The 22,076-nt window shown below is 48.2% G+C and overlaps 1 protein-coding gene across 3 annotated transcripts in view; it reads right to left on the minus strand.

Annotated features, from left to right (window-relative positions):
• The window catches only part of CMC1 (C-X9-C motif containing 1), an 81,438-nt gene extending 61,526 nt beyond the window's left edge, over positions 1 to 19,912 (minus strand). For 2 of the 3 annotated variants that reach the window (XM_075316649.1, XM_075316650.1), the window contains exon 1: positions 19,811 to 19,912. In XM_075316649.1, coding sequence (XP_075172764.1) covers positions 19,811 to 19,829 — 19 coding nt within the window. In that variant the 5' untranslated portion in view covers positions 19,830 to 19,912. Of the gene's footprint in view, positions 1 to 19,550; positions 19,652 to 19,810 lie in introns of those variants that run through there. The other variant, XM_075316651.1, reaches the window with a different exon arrangement.
• Between the last annotated feature and the right edge of the window lie 2,164 nt (positions 19,913 to 22,076).

A 22,076-nucleotide genomic window follows, 5' to 3' on the forward strand; every position in this document is an offset into this window, starting at 1 on the left:
ATTAGGGCTGGACGACATATAGAATTAGATTACCATTGGAGGTTGGAACGATTCTGATTTCCTGACAATTGAAAATTGGATTTTTAGCTCTGTCCCGTTTTTCCATGATGTAGTGGGCACGGCAGCATGAAGAATAGAGCAGTTCAGCGCCGTGATTGGACACAGCAGCTCAAACCTGAATAGGATCTAAGGCTAGGTTCACATTTCCATTAAAATGTAGCAGTCCCAATTTGCGGCTATGGTAAACAACACAATCTGTTTAGCGGATTCCGTTGTGTCCCATAGATTTGTGTTAGTGGCAGATTGCGACTGATGACCTTGCGTTGCATCCGCTGCGCCGCGGTCAGTCATTTTTGGACTGACCGCCGGGCGGGAACAACGCAGAATGTAACGTTTTTCGGGCCGTCAAAATTAACGCACTGCGCAGGAATCCGTCGCCATCCGTCAAGCTTGTAATGTATGTCTATGGTGCTGGATTCCATCGTAATCCGTCTTACGACGGAATCCGTCATGCTCTACTGAGCATGCCCAGCATGTTTGGCACACCCACTGGGCTGTCCTAAACACAAACAGATCATGACTGATCCGTCAAAAAACGGACGCACAGCGGATGTAACGGACGCGACGGATCAGTTTTTTCACAGGATTCATGTGAAAGGAATCCTGTGAAAAATCACATCCGTTGCGCCAGTTGACATCTAAAAAACGACTGATCCGTTGCTGACGGACCTGACGGATTTAAAACAATGGAAATGTGAACCTAGCCTGAGTAATGAGAGTGGTGACGACAAGCTGTTCAGTCACCAAGAAGCTTGGGAATGCAGGAGAAAACTTCCAGGAAGTAAGCTGTGCCGGAGCAATGGCTGGCCATCTAGGATACACAGTCACTACTTTATTAAAACACTAACAGCTGGTGCTTACAAAGGAAGGCTGTGGGTAGGGAATCTGTCAACAGCTTTTAGCTAATTAATCTAAAGACAGCATGCTGTAGGGGTTAAAACACAAATTTCAGTGATGTGTCTCTTATCAACTCGGTGCTGTTACTTATTTGCAATGATTGTTTTAGCTTCTAGAGCTTATCATTGCTGGAGTAACATAAGCAAGTCCGACACACCCCCTCCTGTGATAAGCAGCTCATGGTCTATAGACAAAAGTACAGAAAGAGCCAGGTGTGGGAGGAGGCAGCTTTCTCAGCTCTACTACATGCTAAATTCAAAAAACAAAACGACTGTACCCAGTAAACTAAGTGATACATTGTTGGATTCAGGGTCTGTTTGCCTACATTATGCTACTCTCAGATGAGGTAGCAAAAACTTGGTAACAGATTCCCTTTACGTGCAGGGAGAGAAGCAAAAAGGTAGTTTTTCTATTTAAAAATTTTCTCTGCCTTCTCAATGCTAAATTTTGTTTAAAGGACTCCAGTTTCTCTGTGTGTAAGTGGGTTACCAGTGCACTTTTTTTTTTTGCAGAATGTACCAGTTGATTTACTTGGCCACTCCTAACATTTCTGCTATCTCTAATGGATTTTTTTTTCTTAGTGTAATGATTGTCTGTTTCTCTTCTATTGAGGGCTCCTTTGACTGCACATTGTGTGTTTACAGCAACAGCATGCAAATGTAAAATGCCACACCTGGAATCAGCTCTAGACCTTTTACCAGCTTAAAGGGTAATGGATTAACAAGGGAACAGTAGCCCATGAAATAACTTTTCAGGTAACTGTCCAATTACTTTTGGACCCTTGAAAGTCAGCTGCATATTAAAGAGATATTAAAGAGCTGTAACTCCTAAACCCTTACTACAATTAGGATGTGAATACCCTCAAATTAAAGCTGAGAGTCTGCACTTTAATCGCTTACCGCCAAAGCCTGTTTTCACCTTCTTTGCAGAGCCAAATTTTACAATTCTGACCAATGTCACTTTATGTGGTAATAATGCTGTAATGCTTCAACTTATAGAAAAGTGGGGGGGGGGGTTCGTAATATATTTGATTTCATGTTAGTGGTAAATTTAGGTAACATTTTTTATGTTTGTTTGTAAAAATATCAGAATTTTGGCAAAAATTTGCAAACATTCCATCTTTATACCCATGAAATAGTTATGTCACACAAAATAGATAACAAATAACATTTACCACATGGCTACTTTACATCAGCACCAATTTTTAAACAATATTTTTGTTAGGAGGTTAGAAGGGTTAAAAGTTTAACAGCAATTTCTCATTTTTCAACAAAATTTACAAGACCAATTTTTTAGAGATCACAGACTTTAAGAGGCCTAAATGACAGAAAATACCCAAAAGTGACACCATTCAAAAAACTGCAGCCCTCAAACTGCTGAAAACTATTCAATACATTTATTAACCATTTAGATGCATCACAGACACTAAAGCAATGTGAAAGGAGAAAAAATACTTTTCCCAAAAAATATGTTGCTTTAGCCTTAAAGGGGTTATCCGGCTTCTTTTGACTTTTTTTTTTATTTCCCTATTGGGCTACATTGGGGCAGGTAAGTAGATAGAGACCACTTACCTGCCCTGCTGTCAGCCCCTCTCCCCAGGCTCAGAGTGGTCATGTGACCGCTCCTGCTGCGATTTTGCTGCTTCCGGTCATTTCATGTCAACATGGGCAGGGCCATGTTGACATGCAAATCTGGAACAGTATGTCGCCTCCCTGTTGGGCGGCTACGGTGCGATGAGCCCCGCCCCCCTTCCCTGCACCCTCCCACACATTCCTCCGCACCTCTTACTCTCCCCGCAACATCCCCCTGCACTGCTGTGGGGTCCGTGACCTGGGGGAGGGGCCTGGCGGCGGCTGCCGTGGTGTCACCGCCAGCACTGGGCCCCTGCTCAGGATCGCACATTCAAATGTACCGGCATCGCAGATCACAGATGCTGGTACATTTGAAAGTGCTGATGAGAAGCAGCGCAGCGCAGCTTCTCATCACTGCCCCGCTGTCTGTGCTCTCTTCAGCACAGCGGTGATGTCACTACTGTGCTGATATGGCCAGACCAGACAGCGCGCGAACGTGCAGGAGCGGCGGGGACAGAGGACGGGTGAGTATGTACTCCCTACATGTGTTCCCTACGGGGATGGGGATGGGGGTGGGGGTGGGGGTGTAGGTGCAGAGCTATAGGTTTGTGCGTATGCGGTGCAGAGCCATATGTGTGCGTGTGCTGTGCAGAGCCATATGTGTGCGGTGCAGAGCCATGTGTGTGCGGTGCAGAGCCATGTGTGTGCGGTGCAGAGCCATATGTGTGCGGTGCAGAGCCGTATGTGTGCGGTGCAGAGCCGTATGTGTGCGTGTGCGGCGCAGAGCTGTATGTGTGCGTGTGCGGCGCAGAGCCGGATGTGCGCATGCGGCGCAGAGCCGGATGTGCGTATGCGGCGCAGAGCCGGATGTGGGGCTGTTATTTGCAACGCTGTAGTGATAACAGGTCAGTGCTGAGGCTGAATACTGACAGGGAATGTGTGTGCAGGAGGCGAGGCTGGACACTGAGGCCGGGCGGTGCCAGCTCTGACTGAGGTTTGGCACAGGAAATGGTCAGTTTGCTGGAGCTGAATGTAAACAAGGAGCTGCAGAGAATAAAGGGTGAATTCAAAAGGAACAAAAGTTAGAAAACAAGAAATAATGTAGGGGTGTTTTATATGACAATACAGCACAGATTAGCTTATCAAAAATGTTTGAGTTTATGTCGGACAACTCCTTTAAATTTTTAATTTTTAGAAATGTTAACAAGAGAAAATGCATTATACATTTTCTTGTTAGTACACTTTCTCCTGAGTACGCAGATACCCCAAATGTGGTGGAAAACTACTGAATTGGCGCACAGCAGGGCTCGGAAAAGTAGGAGTACATTTGAATTTTAGAAAGCAAAATTGTCTGGAATCTATAGTGAACAGAACACCATGTCACGTTGATGTGCCTAAAGGGAACCCCCTACAAGTGGCCCCATTATGGAAACTAGACTCCAAGAAATTTATTTAGATGCATGGTGAACACGTTGAACCCCCAGATGCTTCACATAATTTTATAACGTTATGCTGTGAAAAAAAAACAGATTTTCTCTACAATAGTTTAGCCCCATTTTTTTTTTCATTTCCACAAAGATAGCAGAAGAAAATGAACCTTAAATTTGTTGTGCAATTTCTCATGCGTACGCAGGGGAATATGTGGTGGAAAACTACTGTTTGGTCACACTGCCAGGCTCTAAAAGAAAGGAATGACATTTTGGAACACAGACTTTAATGGAATGGTCTGCGAGCGTCATGTCACTTTTAGAGAGCCCTAAACAGCAGAAACCTCTCACAGGTGACCCCACATTGGAACTGATCTGGTGTTTCCCGGTTATGTGAATTTTATGTGTTGGCGTATTCGAGTTGTGCAGAGTGCATCAGGTTGGCATATTTAAGTTGTGTACGTGGCGTGTAGAAGTTTGGGCTCCCCTGGTCAAAATTACTGTTATTGTCAATAGTTAAGCAAATTGAAGATGAAATTATCTATAAAAGGTATAAAGTTAAAGAGGACAAATTTCATTTTAGATTTTAGGCAAAAAAAATAAAAAGTAAAATCATCTTTTCCATTTTAAAATTAACAAAAGGAAAATGGGTGATGCAAAGGTTTGGACATTCTGCAATGCAGAGTACATCAGGTTGGCATATGCGAGTTGTGTAGAAATACATTTAGTAGACCATGGACGTGTGGTAGACTTTGAAGCATTCTTTTATATACAGGCCAGGTTTCTCCAGGCAGGGGTCGCATTACCAAGTGGCATCCTTTCTTAGGCTACTTTCACACATCCGGTTTGAGCCCTGCGGCTCAATCCGGCTGTGAAAACTATGCAACGGATGCGGTGAAAACACCGCATCCTTTGCATCAGTTTTTACATGCGGCCGGTCCGGTTTTTTCCGGTTGCGGCATGCTACTGAGCATGCGCAGTGGAAAATACCGCATGCGGCGACCGGATGCGGTTTTTTTCCGCATCGCGCCGCATCCGGCCTCCATAGGGATGCATTGAAAAATGCGCCACAGCGGCCGGATGCGGCGCGATGCGGTGTTTTTTGCCGGAGCAAAAAACGTTGCAGGGTACGTTCGATCCGGCCGCCGCATCGGCTAAATCTGCCGCATGCGGCAAAAACCGGACCGAACGCAAGCCCCTACGGCACAATGCGGCACTAATGTAAGTCAATGCAAAAAAAACCGCAATCGGCGTTACAAAAGCCGGTTGCGGTTTTTCTGCAGAACGCCGTATTGTGCCGCAGAGCAAAAATCCGGATGTGTGAAAGTACCCTTATCCACCTTCTGTAACACCCTCGCTCCATACAAACATTAGGACATTGATCACTACCTCCCGAAACTGAAGGAGTGTGCTGGTCTTGCCTGCACATTGTGACAGCATGTAACCATTGTACATTGCCATCTGTAGGATGTGCACTGTCAGCTCCTTGTACCACACTTTTGTTTTATGCATGGTACTGTATGGCTGGAGAATTTGATCAGAGGGATCAACTTTCTCCATGTGCTTATTGTACCCCAGGACACAAATTATTTTAAGAATCTGTGTACAGGTGCCTCAAATAACAGTGGGGGGGTTCTGCAATCTTCATGTATTGTGGTCAACCCTCTTGTCCTTGACAAGCATGTTGCCGCTACATTGGGCTGTGCTCTCACCCTTTCTGAGCAGCTGTTAAATTAGCGCCCTATGGAGGCCTTCTGATTTTTGAACACAGCACCACATGCCGTGGTAAATCTGGGCAGTGTGCTTTGAAAAGAGGGATACGGATATAGTTATCTACATACAGGTGATAACCCTTATCCAGCATTGGGTGCACCAAGTGCCACATTATTTTCCCATTCACTCCCAGGACAGAGGGCATTCAGGGGGTTCAATCCAGGTATCCCTCCCTTCATAAACTCTAAACCTGAGGGTGTACCCTGAGGTACTGTCGCACAGCTTGAATAGTTTAACACCGCACCTGGCCCTCTTACCGGGCATGTATTGGAGGAATTTCAGCCTCTCCTTGAAGTGTATTAGGGACTAATCCACACAGTTTCCCTTTATGGAATGTATACCTCAGCAAATTTGTTGCTGAAGTGATTAATGTACAACTTAACTTAGAAAAGTTGGTCAAAGTTAGTGTTGTATTGGGGTGGACACTGCGTAATATAATTATGCTAAAACTTGAGAATTGTCTTGAAGCGTGTCCAGGTCAAAGTCATGTGTAATACTGGAGTGTTATATAAAATATCAACACTCCAATATTGCCGAACTTCTGGCTTCTTCACTATACCTATATGAAGAATGAGGCCCCAAAACGTCATCATTTCTACCGCATGAACATGGGTCAAATTAGCATGAGATGCCGTGGGGTTTTGGGAACAAAACTGTTGGGCATAAAAATATATCTGGACCATCATTGGATTTACAAACTCCTCACAGAAGACTTTGGTACTGCCAGCCTCACAGAAATGGACTTTTTCAAATTGGAATTCTAATTGGGCCATAAAGTCAGGAATCTGAGGCTCATAATTTTCAGGAGAGGTCCACAGGGGGTCGCTAATGGTGGGCGCAGTCTCATTTGCTGTTCTGAGGCATCTGTGTGGGTGTTCATTATCACTAGAGGAGGAGGAAAAGCAGAGGAAGGTGGGATCCTCTTCCTAATTATTAGTGTCGGAGGCAAGGACAGCGTACATCTCCTCAGCAAAATATACTCTTTGGGAAGAGCAGGACATTTAATAGTTTTTAAAGGGGGAGGGGGAGGTGTGTGTGCGTGCGCTTTCACATGTATTGTGTAAAAGGTTTATTCAGATGTGTTTGCTGTAAACTTTATTTGGGTAGTATAAACTTTATTGGATTAAAAGAGAAGAAAAAAAAAGGAGAAAAAAAAGGAAAAAAGAATATAGAAAAAAAAAAGAAAATATATCACACACACAACAAACACAGCGAATGTCAAAAACAATTACTGAGAATCCGCAACTAACTTACACGAATTGGAATTATGTTAGTAAAAAATCCTGCAGTATAAGCTGTCGGTAAAGGCAGCCATCTTCGCCTGATCACCGTGCCTTTTGACACAGGTATTCTCCTGCAGGACGTACCAATACGTCCATTTGCGGTAAGTCACTGGAAAATATGACGTACCGGTATGTCCTTTGTTGGTTAAGGACGATTTAATTTTTCTTTAATAAATCAATAGTACACATGAAAATAATTGTAATGTACTTCTCTGCCAGAATTGATCAGTTATTATTAAATTTCTCAATTCTGAGGTAAAATTTGTGTTCAGTGAAGACTTTCCCATTACTGAGCTAGGAGATGGCAGTTGGTGCTGATGAGATTCTATGTAGATAGGAGAGTGAGGTGGGGGCGGAGCTCTGCCTGTAGCTCCTCCCATCATAGAATCTCATCAGTAACAGCTCTTATCTCCTATATGATGTGAGCAAGCACTCCGGGGAGAGCCAGTCGCAGTCTCTGAATGGCTTTCACTGGGTTTATCACATTTTCAGATGTAGTGTCAAAGGAATAAAAAAAATAAAAAAAAAGAAGGGAATTTTGTTTACTTACCGTAAATTCCTTTTCTTCTAGCTCCTATTGGGAGACCCAGACAATTGGGTGTATAGCTTCTGCCTCCGGAGGCCACACAAAGTTATTACACCTTAAAAAGTGTAACCCCTCCCCTCTGCTATACACCCTCCCGTGCATCACGGGCCCATCAGTTTTGGTGCCAAAGCAGGAAGGAGGAAACTTATAAATTGGTCTAAGGTAAATTCAATCCGAAGGATATTCGGAGAACTGAAACCATGAACCAAAGAACAATTGAACATGAACAACATGTGTACACAAAAGAACAACAGCCCGAAGGGAACAGGGGCGGGAGCTGGGTCTCCCAATAGGAGCTAGAAGAAAAGGAATTTACGGTAAGTAAACAAAATTCCCTTCTTCTTTGTCGCTCCATTGGGAGACCCAGACAATTGGGATGTCCAAAAGCAATCCCTGGGTGGGTAAAAGAATACCTCGATAAAAAAGAGCCGAAACAATGGTCCCTTCTTACAGGTGGGCCACTGCCGCCTGAAGGACTTGCCTACCTAGGCTGGCGTCTGCCGAAGCATAGGCATGCACCTGATAGTGTTTTGTAAAAGTGTGCAGACTCGACCAGGTAGCTGCCTGACACACCTGCTGAGCCGTAGCCTGGTGCCGCAATGCCCAGGACGCACCTACAGCTCTGGTAGAATGGGCTTTCAGCCCTGAAGGAATCGGAAGCCCAGACGAACGGTAGGCTTCAAGAATCGGTTCCTTGATCCACCTAGCCAAGGTTGACTTGGAAGCTTGCGACCCCTTACGCTGTCCAGCGACAAGGACAAAGAGCGCATCAGAACGGCGCAAGGGCGCCGTGCGTGAAATGTAGAGCCTGAGAGCTCTCACAAGATCTAACAAGTGCAAATCCTTTTCACATTGGTGAACTGGATGAGGGCAAAAAGAAGGTAAGGCGATATCCTGAATGAGATGAAACGGGGATACCACCTTAGGGAGAAATTCCGGGACCGGACGCAGAACCACCTTATCCTGGTGAAACACCAGGAAGGGGGCTTTGCATGACAGCGCTGCTAGCTCAGACACTCTCCGAAGTGATGTGACTGCCACTAGGAAGGCCACCTTCTGCGAAAGGCGAGCTAGAGAGACATCCCGCATCGGCTCGAAAGGTGGCTTCTGGAGAGCCGTCAGCACTCTGTTAAGATCCCAGGGTTCTAGCGGACGCTTGTAAGGTGGGACTATGTGGCAAACTCCCTGCAGGAACGTACGGACCTGCGGAAGCCTGGCTAGACGCTTTTGAAAAAACACGGAAAGCGCCGATACTTGTCCCTTGAGAGAGCCGAGAGACAAGCCCTTGTCCAATCCGGATTGAAGGAAAGAAAGAAAAGTGGGCAAGGCAAACGGCCAGGGAGTGAAACCCTGATCAGAGCACCAGGATAAGAAGATCCTCCAAGTCCTGTGGTAGATCTTGGCAGACGTTGGTTTCCTGGCCTGTCTCATGGTGGCAATGACATCTTGAGATAACCCTGATGACGCTAAGAGCCAGGACTCAATGGCCACACAGTCAGGTTGAGGGCCGCGGAATTCAGATGGAAAAATGGCCCTTGAGACAGCAAGTCTGGTCGGTCTGGGAGTGCCCGCGGTTGACCCACCGTGAGGTGCCACAGATCCGGGTACCACGATCTCCTCGGCCAGTCTGGAGCGACGAGGATGGCGCGACTGCAGTCGGACCTGATCTTGCGTAATACTCTGGGCAGCAGTGCCAGAGGGGGAAATACATAAGGCAGTTGAAACTGCGACCAGTCCTGAACTAACACGTCTGCCGCCAGAGCTCTGCGATCCTTGGACCGAGCCATGAATGCCGGGACTTTGTTGTTGTGCCGAGACGCCATTAGATCGACGTCCGGCATTCCCCAGCGGCAACAGATCTCCCGAAACACGTCCGGGTGAAGAGACCATTCCCCTGCATCCATGCCCTGGCGACTGAGAAAATCTGCTTCCCAGTTTTCTACGCCCGGGATGTGAACTGCGGAGATGGTGGAGGCTGTGGCTTCCGCCCACAGCAGAATCCGCTGAACTTCTCGGAAGGCTTGAAGACTGCGAGTGCCGCCCTGGTGGTTGATGTACGCAACCGCCGTGGCGTTGTCCGACTGTATTCTGATCTGCCGTCCCTCCAGCCACCGCTGGAACGCCTTTAGGGCCAGATACACTGCCCTTATCTCCAGAACGTTGATCTGAAGGGAGGACTCTGTCGGAGTCCAGGTTCCCTGAGCCCTGTGGTGGAGGAAGACCGCTCCCCACGCTGACAGACTCGCGTCCGTCGTGACCACAGCCCAGGATGGAGGCAAGAAGGATTTTCCTTTTGACAAGGAAGTGGGAAGAAGCCACCACTGAAGAGAGGTCTTGGCTGTCCGTGACAGCGAAACGTTCCTGTCTAGGGACGTCAGCTTCTTGTCCCATTTGCGGAGGATATCCCATTGAAGTGGACGCAGATGAAACTGCGCAAAAGGAACTGCCTCCATTGCTGCCACCATCTTCCCTAGGAAGTGCATGAGGCGCCTCAAGGGGTGTGACTGACCCCGAAGAAGAGATTGTACCCCTGTCTGTAGTGAACGCTGTTTGTCCAGCGGGAGCTTCACTATCGCTGAAAGGGTATGAAACTCCATCCCGAGGTAAGTCAGCGATTGGGTCGGTGTCAAATTTGACTTTGGGAAATTGATGATCCACCCGAACCTCTGGAGAGTCTCCAGAGTGACGGTCAGGCTGTGTTGGCATGCCACCCTGGAGGGTGCCTTGACTAGAAGATCATCTAAGTAAGGGATCACCGAGTGGCCCTGAGAGTGTAGGACCGCCACCACTGCTGTCATGACCTTGGTGAAGACCCGTGGGGCTGTCGCCAGGCCGAAAGGCAGTGCCACGAACTGAAGGTGTTCGTCCCCGATGGCGAAACGCAGGAAGCGGTGATGCTCGGGAACGATTGGCACATGGAGATAAGCATCTTTGATGTCGACTGATGCTAGGAAGTCTCCTTGTGACATCGAGGCGATGACTGAGCGGAGAGATTCCATCCGAAACCTTCTGGTGCTCACATGCTTGTTGAGCAGCTTGAGGTCTAGAACGGGACGGAATGATCCGTCCTTTTTTGGCACCACGAACAAGTTGGAGTAGAATCCGTGACCATGTTCCTGAGGTGGAACGGGAATCACCACTCCTTCTGCCTTCAGAGTGTTTACCGCCTGAAAAAGTGCATCGGCTCGCTCGGGGGGCGGAGATGTTCTGAAGAAACGAGTCGGAGGACGAGAACTGAGCTCTATCCTGTAACCGTGAGACAGAATGTCTCTCACCCATCGGTCTTGGACATGTGGCCACCAGGCGTCGCAAAAGCGGAAGAGCCTGCCACCGACCGAGGATGCGGTTTGTGGAGACCGAAAGTCATGAGGAGGCCGCCTTGGGGGCGGCTCCTCCGGCGGTCTTTTTAGGACGTGACTTAGACCGCCATGCCGAAGAGTTGCTCTGGCCCTTCTGTGACCTGTTGGACGTGGAGGATTGGGACCTGGCTGAGGGCCGAAAGGACCGAAACCTCGATTGAATCTTTCGCTGCTGAGGTCTGTTCGGTTTAGACTGGGGTAAGGACGAGTCCTTTCCCTTGGATTGCTTGATAATTTCGTCCAATTGCTCGCCAAACAAGCGGTCGCCGGAAAATGGCAAACCGGTTAAGAACTTCTTGGAAGCAGAGTCTGCCTTCCATTCGCGTAGCCACATGGCCCTGCGGACTGCCACCGAATTGGCGGATGCTACCGCTGTACGGCTCACCGAGTCGAGGACCGCGTTCATGGCGTAGGACGAAAAAGCCGACGCCTGAGAAGTCAAAGACACGACCTGCGGAGTAGCGGTGCGTGTGACCGCCTTAATCTCAGACAAACAAGCTGAGATAGCTTGGAGTGCCCACACGGCTGCAAATGCTGGAGCAAAAGACGCACCTATGGCTTCATAGATGGATTTCATCAGGAGCTCTATTTGCCTGTCAGTGGCATCTTTGAGTGATGAGCCATCTGCCACTGATACCACGGATCTAGCCGCCAGCCTAGAGACTGGAGGATCCACCTTGGGACACTGAGCTCAACCCTTAACTACATCAGGTGGGAAGGGGTAACGTGTGTCATTAAGGCGCTTAGTAAAGCGCTTATCCGGATATGCTCTGTGCTTCCGGACAGCATCCCTGAAGTTAGAGTGATCGAAAAAAGCACTCCTTGTACGTTTGGGAAACCTAAACTGGTGTTTCTCCTGTTGTGAAGCTGACTCCTCAACAGGTGGAGTTGGAGGAGGAAGTTCTAGCACCTGGTTAATGGACGCTATAAGGTCATTTACAATGGCGTCTCCTTCAGGTGTATCAAGATTGAGAGCACCGTCCGGATCAGAGGCCTGAGCTGCAACGTCCGCCTCATCCTCCAGAGAGTCCTCATGCTGAGACCCTGAGCAGCGTGATGAAGTGGATGAAGGTCCCCAGCGAGCCCGCTTAGACGGTCTGTGACTACAGTCCGAGTCGGAGTCCTCCCCGTGGGACCTATGTGTCACCTCAGGAGCAGTTTGCTGCTCTAACCGAGGGGGGCCTGGGGTCAATGATTCAACAGTGCCCGGGGCCTGTGTCACCGGTCTGGACTGCAAAGCTTCAAGTATCTTAGCAGACCATTTGTCCATAGACTGAGCCATGGATTGTGAAAGGGAGTCAGAAAGTTTCTCAGCCAACACTGCAAACTCTGTCCCTGCCACCTGGGCAGTAACAGCCGGTGGTTCTACCTGAGCCGAGGGTCCCACCAGTGCCTGAGGCTCCGGCTGAGTGAGTGTCACCGAGGCCGAGCATTGCACACAATGAGGGTAGGTGGAACCTGCAGGTAACATAGCCGCACAAGAGGTACAAGTTGCAAAATAAGCCTGTGCCTTGGCACCCTTGCTTTTTGCAGACGACATGCTGTTATCTCCTCTTAGCAAACAGAGAGGGTATATAGCTAAGTAAATACTGCAGCCGAGCAGAGCAAATGTATACCCAATATGGATATATATATATACACTGCGGCACCCAGGGGGGCCAGCACCTGTAATAGGTGCGGCTTACCGACCGCGCTCAGCGGTTGTGTGTCCACCAGATTCCCTGCCTGGGCCTCCCAGAGTTATTGAAGTTCTCCTCCGGCAGCAGCGATGATAATAATGGCTGCCAGCGTTCTGTGAGGAGGAGGGAGCCGTGGGCGTGCCTTAGAAAGTGCGGGAATCTGGTGCCCCACGGTGCTCAGTGAGGGGGGAGGAGGATACTAAGTATGCTCCAGCCCTCACCGCTGACGTTCAGTCTAGCGTCCCGCCCTTGCCCCTGACTGGCAGGCCCGGGGGCGGGAATATGCGGTACTAGGCCGCAAAAGCCGGGGACTCGAGTTATAAGCGCGGCCGGCAAACAGGCACGGTCGGCGCGGTAGTCCCGGCGGCCCCAAACACAGCGCAGCTGCTGCAGTGTCCGATCCACAGGCGCTCTATGCGCCGTCCCCAAGGGGACACAGAGTACCTCAGAGAAGCAGGGCCTGTCCCTGATGACATCCAGTCTCCTGTCCGTCAGGTTCCCACAGGGGCTGCGGAGGGAGCCCGGTCCCAGTGCCTGGTGACCGGCTAGGATCCCACTTCTCCCAGAGCCCCTAAGGGATGGGGAAGGAAAACGGCATGTGGCTCCAGCCTTTGTACCCGCAATGGGTACCTCAACCTTAACAGCACCGCCGACCAAAGTGGGGTGAGAAGGGAGCATGCCGGGGGCCCTGTGAGGGGCCCTCTTTTCTTCCATCCGATAAAGTCAGCAGCTGCTGCTGACTAAAATGTGGAGCTTGCGTGAATGTGTGCCTCCTTCAACACAAAGCATAAAACTGATGGGCCCGTGATGCACGGGAGGGTGTATAGCAGAGGGGAGGGGTTACACTTTTTAAGGTGTAATAACTTTGTGTGGCCTCCGGAGGCAGAAGCTATACACCCAATTGTCTGGGTCTCCCAATGGAGCGACAAAGAAAAATATATACACATCCTGTTGCCTATGTTACCGGCCACCGCTGCAGTGGTAGCTGGTCTCTTAGGCAAGGAGCACAGCACTTACAATCTCTTTGCTTTAGAGCTTATAAACTCTGCTCTGAAGGTGGCTGGGTCACTCAATCAGGCCAGATTCAGTGCAACTGCCCTTCGGTTCAAGCAGCGACACAACTATGCCGCTGTTCCAAACTATCAATGTTTGTCCTGAGGACAACATGAGGCCACCCCTTTAAAAAGACCAGCTGTGTATAAAGTCTTATTGGCAATGCTCCGTGGAAAATTCAGGCACATTAGTTGTTCTTAGATGAAAACAAAAAGGTTGGTTTCAGTGGCACTTGATATATTCAAGCATCACATTGGTGGATACGGCACACTTTACACTTCCCATTTTCCAGCATGTACTTATTCTGCCCCTCAGTGTCGGAAGCAGAGTTAGGCTTTCATTTTTTTTGTCTGTGAAGTCATCATGCTTTCTTAAAAGATGGACTTATATAAATAAGGGTTATTAGTCACATTATCGCCATGCACAAAATCCATGTAAGATATTTTAACTGGTCCTTAGAGGATCACAAACTAACCATTAGCTCAAAAAGTCATGAAAAGAGAAATATTACAGGTAATAGATACAGCAGATAATGATGATTAATTAACACATATGTAACACAAGCAAAACTGAGTCTATCGTGGTTTCTTTACAAGGTGACCCAGATCCATTCATTTGCATAAGGTGTGGAGTCAGCACAACCCCTCATGCAAGTATGAATACCCCCTCTACACAACATATTTATTGCTTACACGCTTGAAAAGTCCTGCTCGTGAAAGTTAAGGTTTTTCCAATAAAACGTGTTGATTGGAAAAGCTTAAAATGCTGATTACGTAACCTTAAAACCTAAAGATGTCAAAAGACTTTTTTCCTTGTTTTCAAGCACAAGTAATGAACAGAATTCTTAACATCCTAAGAAGGTCAACGAGTATGATCCTCATGAGCAGCAAGCCTAATGGGATAGGAATAGTGACAGGAAACAGAGGGTGATGAGTAATGGAACACAGATTAGGACGAAGCTGAGAGTGTGGTACCACAGGGGTCAGCATTGGACCCTCTTTTTAACATTCTTATTAATGTTGTTGTAAAGCAGAGTTCCCCAACTCCAGTCCTCAAGGGCCACCAACAGTGCATGTTTTTAGGATTTCCTTAGCATTGCATGGGTGTTGGAATGATCACCTGTGCAGGTGATTAAATTATCACCTGTGCAATACTAAGGAAACCCTGAAAACATGCACTGTTGGTGGCCCTTGAGGACTGGAGTTAGGGACCCCTGTTGTAGAGGACATACCATAAAACGTAAATAGTTTCAGAGGATACTAAACTCTAAAAGGTAAACACAGGATAGTTAACCCCTAACAACCGTCGATAAGTCTTAACAGTAGCAGTTAAGAGGCCTTAGACCCTGTGTGCACGCTGCGGATTTGTCGTGGAATTGCTGCAGAAAATGTGTCTAATATTGCTGCAGTCATTTTCCAGAAAATCCTATGGGTTTGAAAAAATGCTGTGCGCACACTGCGTTTTTTTATATCCATGACTTTACCTGCGGATTTTCCGCTGCGGAATTAATGTGCATGTCACTTCTTTTATGCAGGTACCTGCAGTTTTTGCCATAGATAATGCAAAAAAACACGGGGACCAATTTGCAGAAAACGCGGGTGCGGTTTTTACCGCGGGTGCGGGATTCTTTCAAAGGGTCCGGTTTTTCTTAAGAAAAAGGCACTTTCTAGTGCGCACATAGTCTTATTCCTCAGCGTCACTTTTTAACCCCTTCACGACCATGGACGGATATATCCGTCATGGAGCGTGTCCCGTTAAGCCCCGCCCTCTGCCACGGGCAGGCAGCGGCGGTTGGCACACATATCAGCTGTTTTCAACAGCTGACATGTGTGCCTGCTAGCCGCGGGTGGAATCGCTTCCACCCGCGGCCATTAACCCCTTGAATCTCGCTGCCAAAGTCTGGCAGCAAGATCTATATGCGCGCAGCCATGTTTTTTACTTACCGCTGCCCACACCGGAAGTCACGTGCGTGATTACGTGACTTTCGGTGGTTGCCATCGTAGCACAGGGTCATGTGATGACGCCTGCAGCTATGAAGTTTCACTTTCGTTTTCCCTCGGCCGCGAGCAGAGGGAAACAGAAAGTGACTGAATCTGCTGTTTACAGCTGTATAGCTGTGATCAGCAGATAGATAAGAGCGATCTGATTGCTGATCGCTATAGCCCCCTAGGGGGACTAGTAAAATAAAAAAAAAAAAAGTTTTTAAAAAAAAAAAAAAAACTAAAAAGGTCAAATCACCCCCCTTTCCCCCCATTGAAAATTAAAAAGTTAAAAAATAAATAAATATACACATATTTGGTATCGCCGCGTTCAGAAATGCCCGATCTATCAAAATATTAAATCAATTAATCTGATTGGTAAACGGCATAGCGGTAAAAAATTCCAAACGCCAAAATTACGTTTTTTTGGTCGCCGCAAGTTTTACGCAAAATGCAATAACAGGCGATCAAAACGTAGCATCTGCGCAAAAATGATACCATTAGAAACGACAGCTCGTGACGCAAAAAATAAGCCGTCACTGAGCCATAGATCCCAAAAAATGAGAATGCTACGTGTTTCGGAAAATGGCGCAAAACATGCGCCACTTTTATTGGACAAACTTGTGATTTTTTTTTAACCCCTTAGATACAAGTAAACCTATACATGTTTGGTGTCTACAAACTAGCACCGACCTCAGGCATCATACCCACACATCAGTTTTACCATATAGTGAACACTGTGAATAAAACATCCCAAAAACTATTGTGCCATCACACTTTTTTTTGCAGTTTTTCCACACTTGGAATTTTTTTGCTGTTTTCCAGTACACCATATGGTAAAACTTATGGTTTCATTTAAAAGTACAACTTGTCCCGCAAAAAACAAGCCCTCATATGGCAAGATTGATGGAAAAATAAAAAAGTTACGGCTCTCGGAAGAAGGGGAGCAAAAAACAAAAACGCAAAAATGGAAAGTGCCCCGGGGCTGAAGGGGTTAATGTCGCTCAGGAAAAAAGGGTATAGCGCTCCCCAGCGTCAGAAAATTTCCAGGGTTTCAGCTGCCGAAGGTAGCTGAGATCTGGGTGATTATGATCCAGGTCAGTTTTTCCAGTCCCCGGTTACACGATCACCATTATTAAGCTGAAATCTCAATCTGTGCAGGCACCGCATCCAGCGCCATTTTACTGAAGACAGGCTGCAGCATGACACTGCACACAGTCTTCAATAAAATGGTGCCATATGCGGCGCATGTGCAGATTGAGATTTCAGCTTAATGAAAAGGTCATTGAGCTGAAATCTGAGTCTGTGCATGTGACACATCTGGAGCCATTTTCTTCAAGACCTGCAGAATCACATTGTGCAAGCACTGCCCACTGCAATCATAGTGGAGGCACGGGATTACAGAAAGGAGGCAGGTCACAGAATAATGAGTGGACATGTAGAAGAAATAGAGGAGGCAGGTGGAGGGGTAGAGAAGAACACGACCCTACCCGAAGTCCCACCTCGATGCACGGATGATGATGTCATCATTAACACTTTAGAGGAAGATTATTCAGCAACCACAGACCGCATTCCTTCACTGCAGGTACCCATTTAAATCAACATCACAGTGCCATGATGGCCGGGTATTTACTCTATAGTGTTAAATCCTGCTAACAGGTTCTCTTTAATTAAGTTAATCTCCAGATTCATTACAAGTAGTGATGAGTGAACCCACAGATGTTTGGGTCTGGCGGACTTAAATTAATAAAAAAAAGTCTGGTTCGGGATGGACTTGAACATCTGCTTGGATGCCAAACCCCATATAAGTCTATGGGGACCAGAAAACGTGCTATAAAAATGGTATTACCATTTTTTATATTATACTTACCGAGCCTCTCATGCGGCTGTAACGCTACTTCCTGTTCAGTTCTCATACATAGTCACTGCTTTCACCACCCACAGGCAGCTGATTGGTTGCCAGTAGACCACGCCCCCACCTTCTGTAACAGCGCCAGTGATTGATAAGAATCACAGGTGCTGTTTGCGTGCTTATAATGGAGTGTAAAATAAATAAATGAATGGAAAAAAAATGGTGTAGGGCGCCCCCAGTATACAGATACCAGCACAGATAAACCCATGGCTACAGGTTGCCGACACCAGTCGTGGCCTTATCTTGGCTGTGTATCAAAATAAGAGGAACCACGTGCAGCTTTTTAATAATATAATAATAATAATAATAATAATAATAATAATAATAATAATAAATAATAATAATAAAAAACGACAAGCGGTCCCCCTCATTTTGATACCCAGCCAAGATAACTCCGACAGCTGAGGCTGGTATTCTCAGCCTGGAGAGGCCCATGGTTAGTTATTAGGATTGTTGCATCTAATGGGTGTGATAATTCCGGGGTGGTTGTAGGCTGCTATTTTTAGCCTGGGGGTCCCAATAACCATGGGCCTCCCCAGGCTGAGAATACCAGCCCCCAGCTTTATCCTGGCTGGGTATCAAAATGAGGAGGACCGCAAGTTGTTTTCATATTTGTTTATTTTTTTCTTTAAAAAGCCACATGCGGTTCCTCTTTTGATACACAGTTAAGCTAAGCCCACGGCTGGGGGCTGCACCCTGTAGTCGTGGCTTTATCTGTGTTGGTATCGATATACAGGGGGGGGGACCTTTAATTTATTTTATGATTCACTGTAAACACGCAGATAGCGCCTGTGATTCCAACCAATCACGGGTGCTGTTAGAGGGTGGGGGCATGGTCTACCCGCAGTCAGAGCCGCCGATGGACGGGGAAAGCAGTTATGTATGTATGAGCACTTATGAGCGGACCAGAAAGTAGGGTTACCGCTGCGGGGAGGCTCAGTAAGTATACTGCTTTAACCCTTTTGTTTTTATTTTTTTTACTAGAAGAAGGTATTATCAGAATTTGTAAATATCCACATACAGCTGCAATCTGTCAGAAAGAATGGACATAAGTGATTAATTTCACTGCAGTCCTCCACAGGGGCAATTAAAGAAAACCCACACAATTTATCTTACTGTGCAATCTGGTCATACGGTGCAGGGAAGCTGAACGGCGGGGCAATCTCACCAGTAGGGGGCACGAGCCGAACGGCGGGGCAATCTCACCAGTAGGGGGCACGAGCCGAACGGCGGGGCAATCTCACCAGTAGGGGGCACGAGCCGAACGGCGGGGCAATCTCACCAGTAGGGGGCACGAGCCGAACGGCGGGGCAATCTCACCAGTAGGGGGCACGAGCCGAACGGCGGGGCAATCTCACCAGTAGGGGGCACGAGCCGAACGGCGGGGCAATCTCACCAGTAGGGGGCACGAGCCGAACGGCGGGGCAATCTCACCAGTAGGGGGCACGAGCCGAACGGCGGGGCAATCTCACCAGCAGGGGGCACGAGCCGAACGGCGGGGCAATCTCACCAGCAGGGGGCACGAGCCGAACGGCGGGGCAATCTCACCAGCAGGGGGCACGAGCCGAACGGCGGGGCAATCTCACCAGCAGGGGGCACGAGCCGAACGGCGGGGCAATCTCACCAGCAGGGGGCACGAGCCGAACGGCGGGGCAATCTCACCAGCAGGGGGCACGAGCCGAACGGCGGGGCAATCTCACCAGTAGGGGGCACGAGCCGAACGGCGGGGCAATCTCACCAGTAGGGGGCACGAGCCGAACGGCGGGGCAATCTCACCAGTAGGGGGCACGAGCCGAACGACGGGGCAATCTCACCAGCAGGGGGCACGAGCCGAACGGCGGGGCAATGTCACCAGTAGGGGGCGCAAGCCGAATGACAGGGTAAATCTCATTAGTAAAGGAAATATGCCGGAGCTGATGTAAGGTTTGGACCAGATACAATGTCAGCCAGGAGGACGGAGCCGCACACTACCTCCACACCACAGCCCTGCGCCAGCAATGTCCTCACACGCAGCGCTCCCTCCAAAGTGTCACACGGGCTGTTTCTGCTGCAGTGTGACGGTGACAGCAGCGCCCCACGTGATAGTATACACATCCCTGACGGCTGTGACAGGACGCACTGTGTAATGTGTGAGCCATGCACCGTGCAGGAGCCGGAGATGTGGATAATAATAACGGGGCGCACGAGGCGGAGCTGCACTCCTCTACTATGGCGCAGAGGGCAGGGCTTACCCGCAGCGCCGGGGTCCATAGCACAGAAGACAGACAAGCACGCAGTCAGCGCAGAACCAACGGCAGTAACCTTCCCAGGGTCAGGACGCCCCGCCCCGTGTTGTGTCATGTACTTCCGGGTAATATAACGTGGGCGGGGCTAACAGAGAAGCGCGTGACTGGTTAGTACAGCGGTTCATTGTGCAATGGACGCCACATAACTGCTGGAAAACGTAACAGTGTTCTGAGACCCATAACAGTGTGCTATAACATTCTGCTGGAGCCCATAACAGCATGCTTTAACCCACGTCAGCGTGCTGGAGCCCATAACAGTGTCCTGGCACCCACAACAGTGTGCTGGAGGCAATAACAGTGTGCTGGAGCCTATAACATTCTGCTGGGGCCCATAACTGTGCTGGAGCCCATAGCAATGTGCTGGAGCCGATAGCAGTGTTCTGGAGCCCACAACAGTGTCCTGACACCCCTAACAGCGTGCTGGAGCTCATAACAGCGTGCTGGAGCCTATAGCATTCTGCTGGAGCCCATAACAGTGTGCTGGAGCCTATAACAGTGTCCTTGAGCCCACAACAGTGTGCTGGAGCTCATAACAGTGTGCTGGAGCCTATAACAGTGTGCTGGAGCTCATAACAGTGTGCTGGAGCCTATAGCATTCTGCTGGAGCCCACAACAGTGTCCTGGCACCCCTAACAGTGTGGTGGAGCCCATAACAGCATGCTGGAGCCCATAACCGTGTGCTGGAGCCCATACCTGTGCTGAAGCCCATAACAGCATGGTGGAGCCCATAACCGTGTGCTGGAGCCCACAACAGTGTCCTGGCACCCATAGCAGTGTGCTGGAACCTATAACAGTGTGCTGGAGCCCATAACAGTGTGCTGGAGCCCTCAATAGCGTGCTGGAGCCCATAACAGTGTGCTGGAGCTCATAACATTGTGTTGGAGCCCATAACAGTGTGTTGGATCCCATAATAGTTTGCTGGAGCCCATAACAGTGTGCTGGAGCTCATAACAGTGTGCTGGAGCCCATAACAGTGCCCTGGAAAACGTAGCAGTGTGCTGGAGGCCACAACAGTGTGCTGGAGCTCAGAACAGTGTTCTGGCACCCCTAACAGTGTGCTGGATCCCATAACAGTGTGCTGGAGCCCATAACAGTGTGCTGGAACCCATAACAGTGTGCTGGAGCCTATAACATTCTGCAGGAGCTCATAACAGTGTGATGGAAAACGTAGCAGCGTGCTGGAGCCCACAACAGTGTGCTGCAGCTTATAACAGTTGGAAAGGGGGGGGGAAGGGCACTACCCGGTGGGATCACCTGGTATACAAAACAGCAGTAGTAAGAGAGAAAAAGGTATACCAAAAAGGGATCACTGCACTAAGAATAAATAGAAAAAACTTTATTACAACATGAGTACATTAATCACATATTACCACACTTGGGAGTGAGGCACACAGGAGAACAAAATTAAAAACACTTAAAAAGCCGATGGCATAATAAACCAACCCGCCAGGAACAATATCATGAAGTTACAATATGAAATGAAATTGTAATAAAAAACTCTCTTATGGACAAAATTAATGTCCAGTCATACACCCAAAATGCCAATAAACAGTGTTAAATAAGGAAGGCAGTAAGCCACGTGGTTTAGTAGAGACCAGTAACCGGATTCAAGCTGGTACTTAATGTTGAAGGGAACAGAATTATATTCCAGTTTGTCTATGATTACATGTATAACACAAATTGTACTAGTCCAATACTAGATATAATTACACAATGTGTGAGCCAGTAGCAAAAAGGTTGGAATTTGCACTTAACGATAGACAGGCAGAAGGTATGTATATCCACGATCACAAATAAACCACAATTGGATAGATCAAAAGAGTCACGTTCAGTCATGCCCCCAAGACTGTGCACTATAAGCCAGTGATAGATGGTAACGGTGAACAACCCAGGGAAATATCACATAAGCAAGATCCTGGACACTTAGATGAATACGACAGCCCTGACCCTGAATGGTAAGGGTATTATAAATCTAATAAAGCAGGCTGGTAATGGAAAAGCTGCCTACAGCATGACAATCACAGTCCCGTACTTACTACCAAGGGTGTCTGACACCCATGTGGGCAAGGGTGATGAGGAGAGTGAGAGGGTTCCTGGCGTGGTAACCCCACGCGTATCGCCACCTATAATCGTGGCTTCCTCAGGGGAAAAAAGAGTGAAGGCAGCGTGCTGGAGCCCACAACAGTGTGCTGCAGCTTATAACAGTGTGCTG

Source organism: Anomaloglossus baeobatrachus, chromosome 6, assembly GCF_048569485.1.
Source record: "Anomaloglossus baeobatrachus isolate aAnoBae1 chromosome 6, aAnoBae1.hap1, whole genome shotgun sequence".
Lineage (NCBI taxonomy): Eukaryota > Metazoa > Chordata > Amphibia > Anura > Aromobatidae > Anomaloglossus > Anomaloglossus baeobatrachus.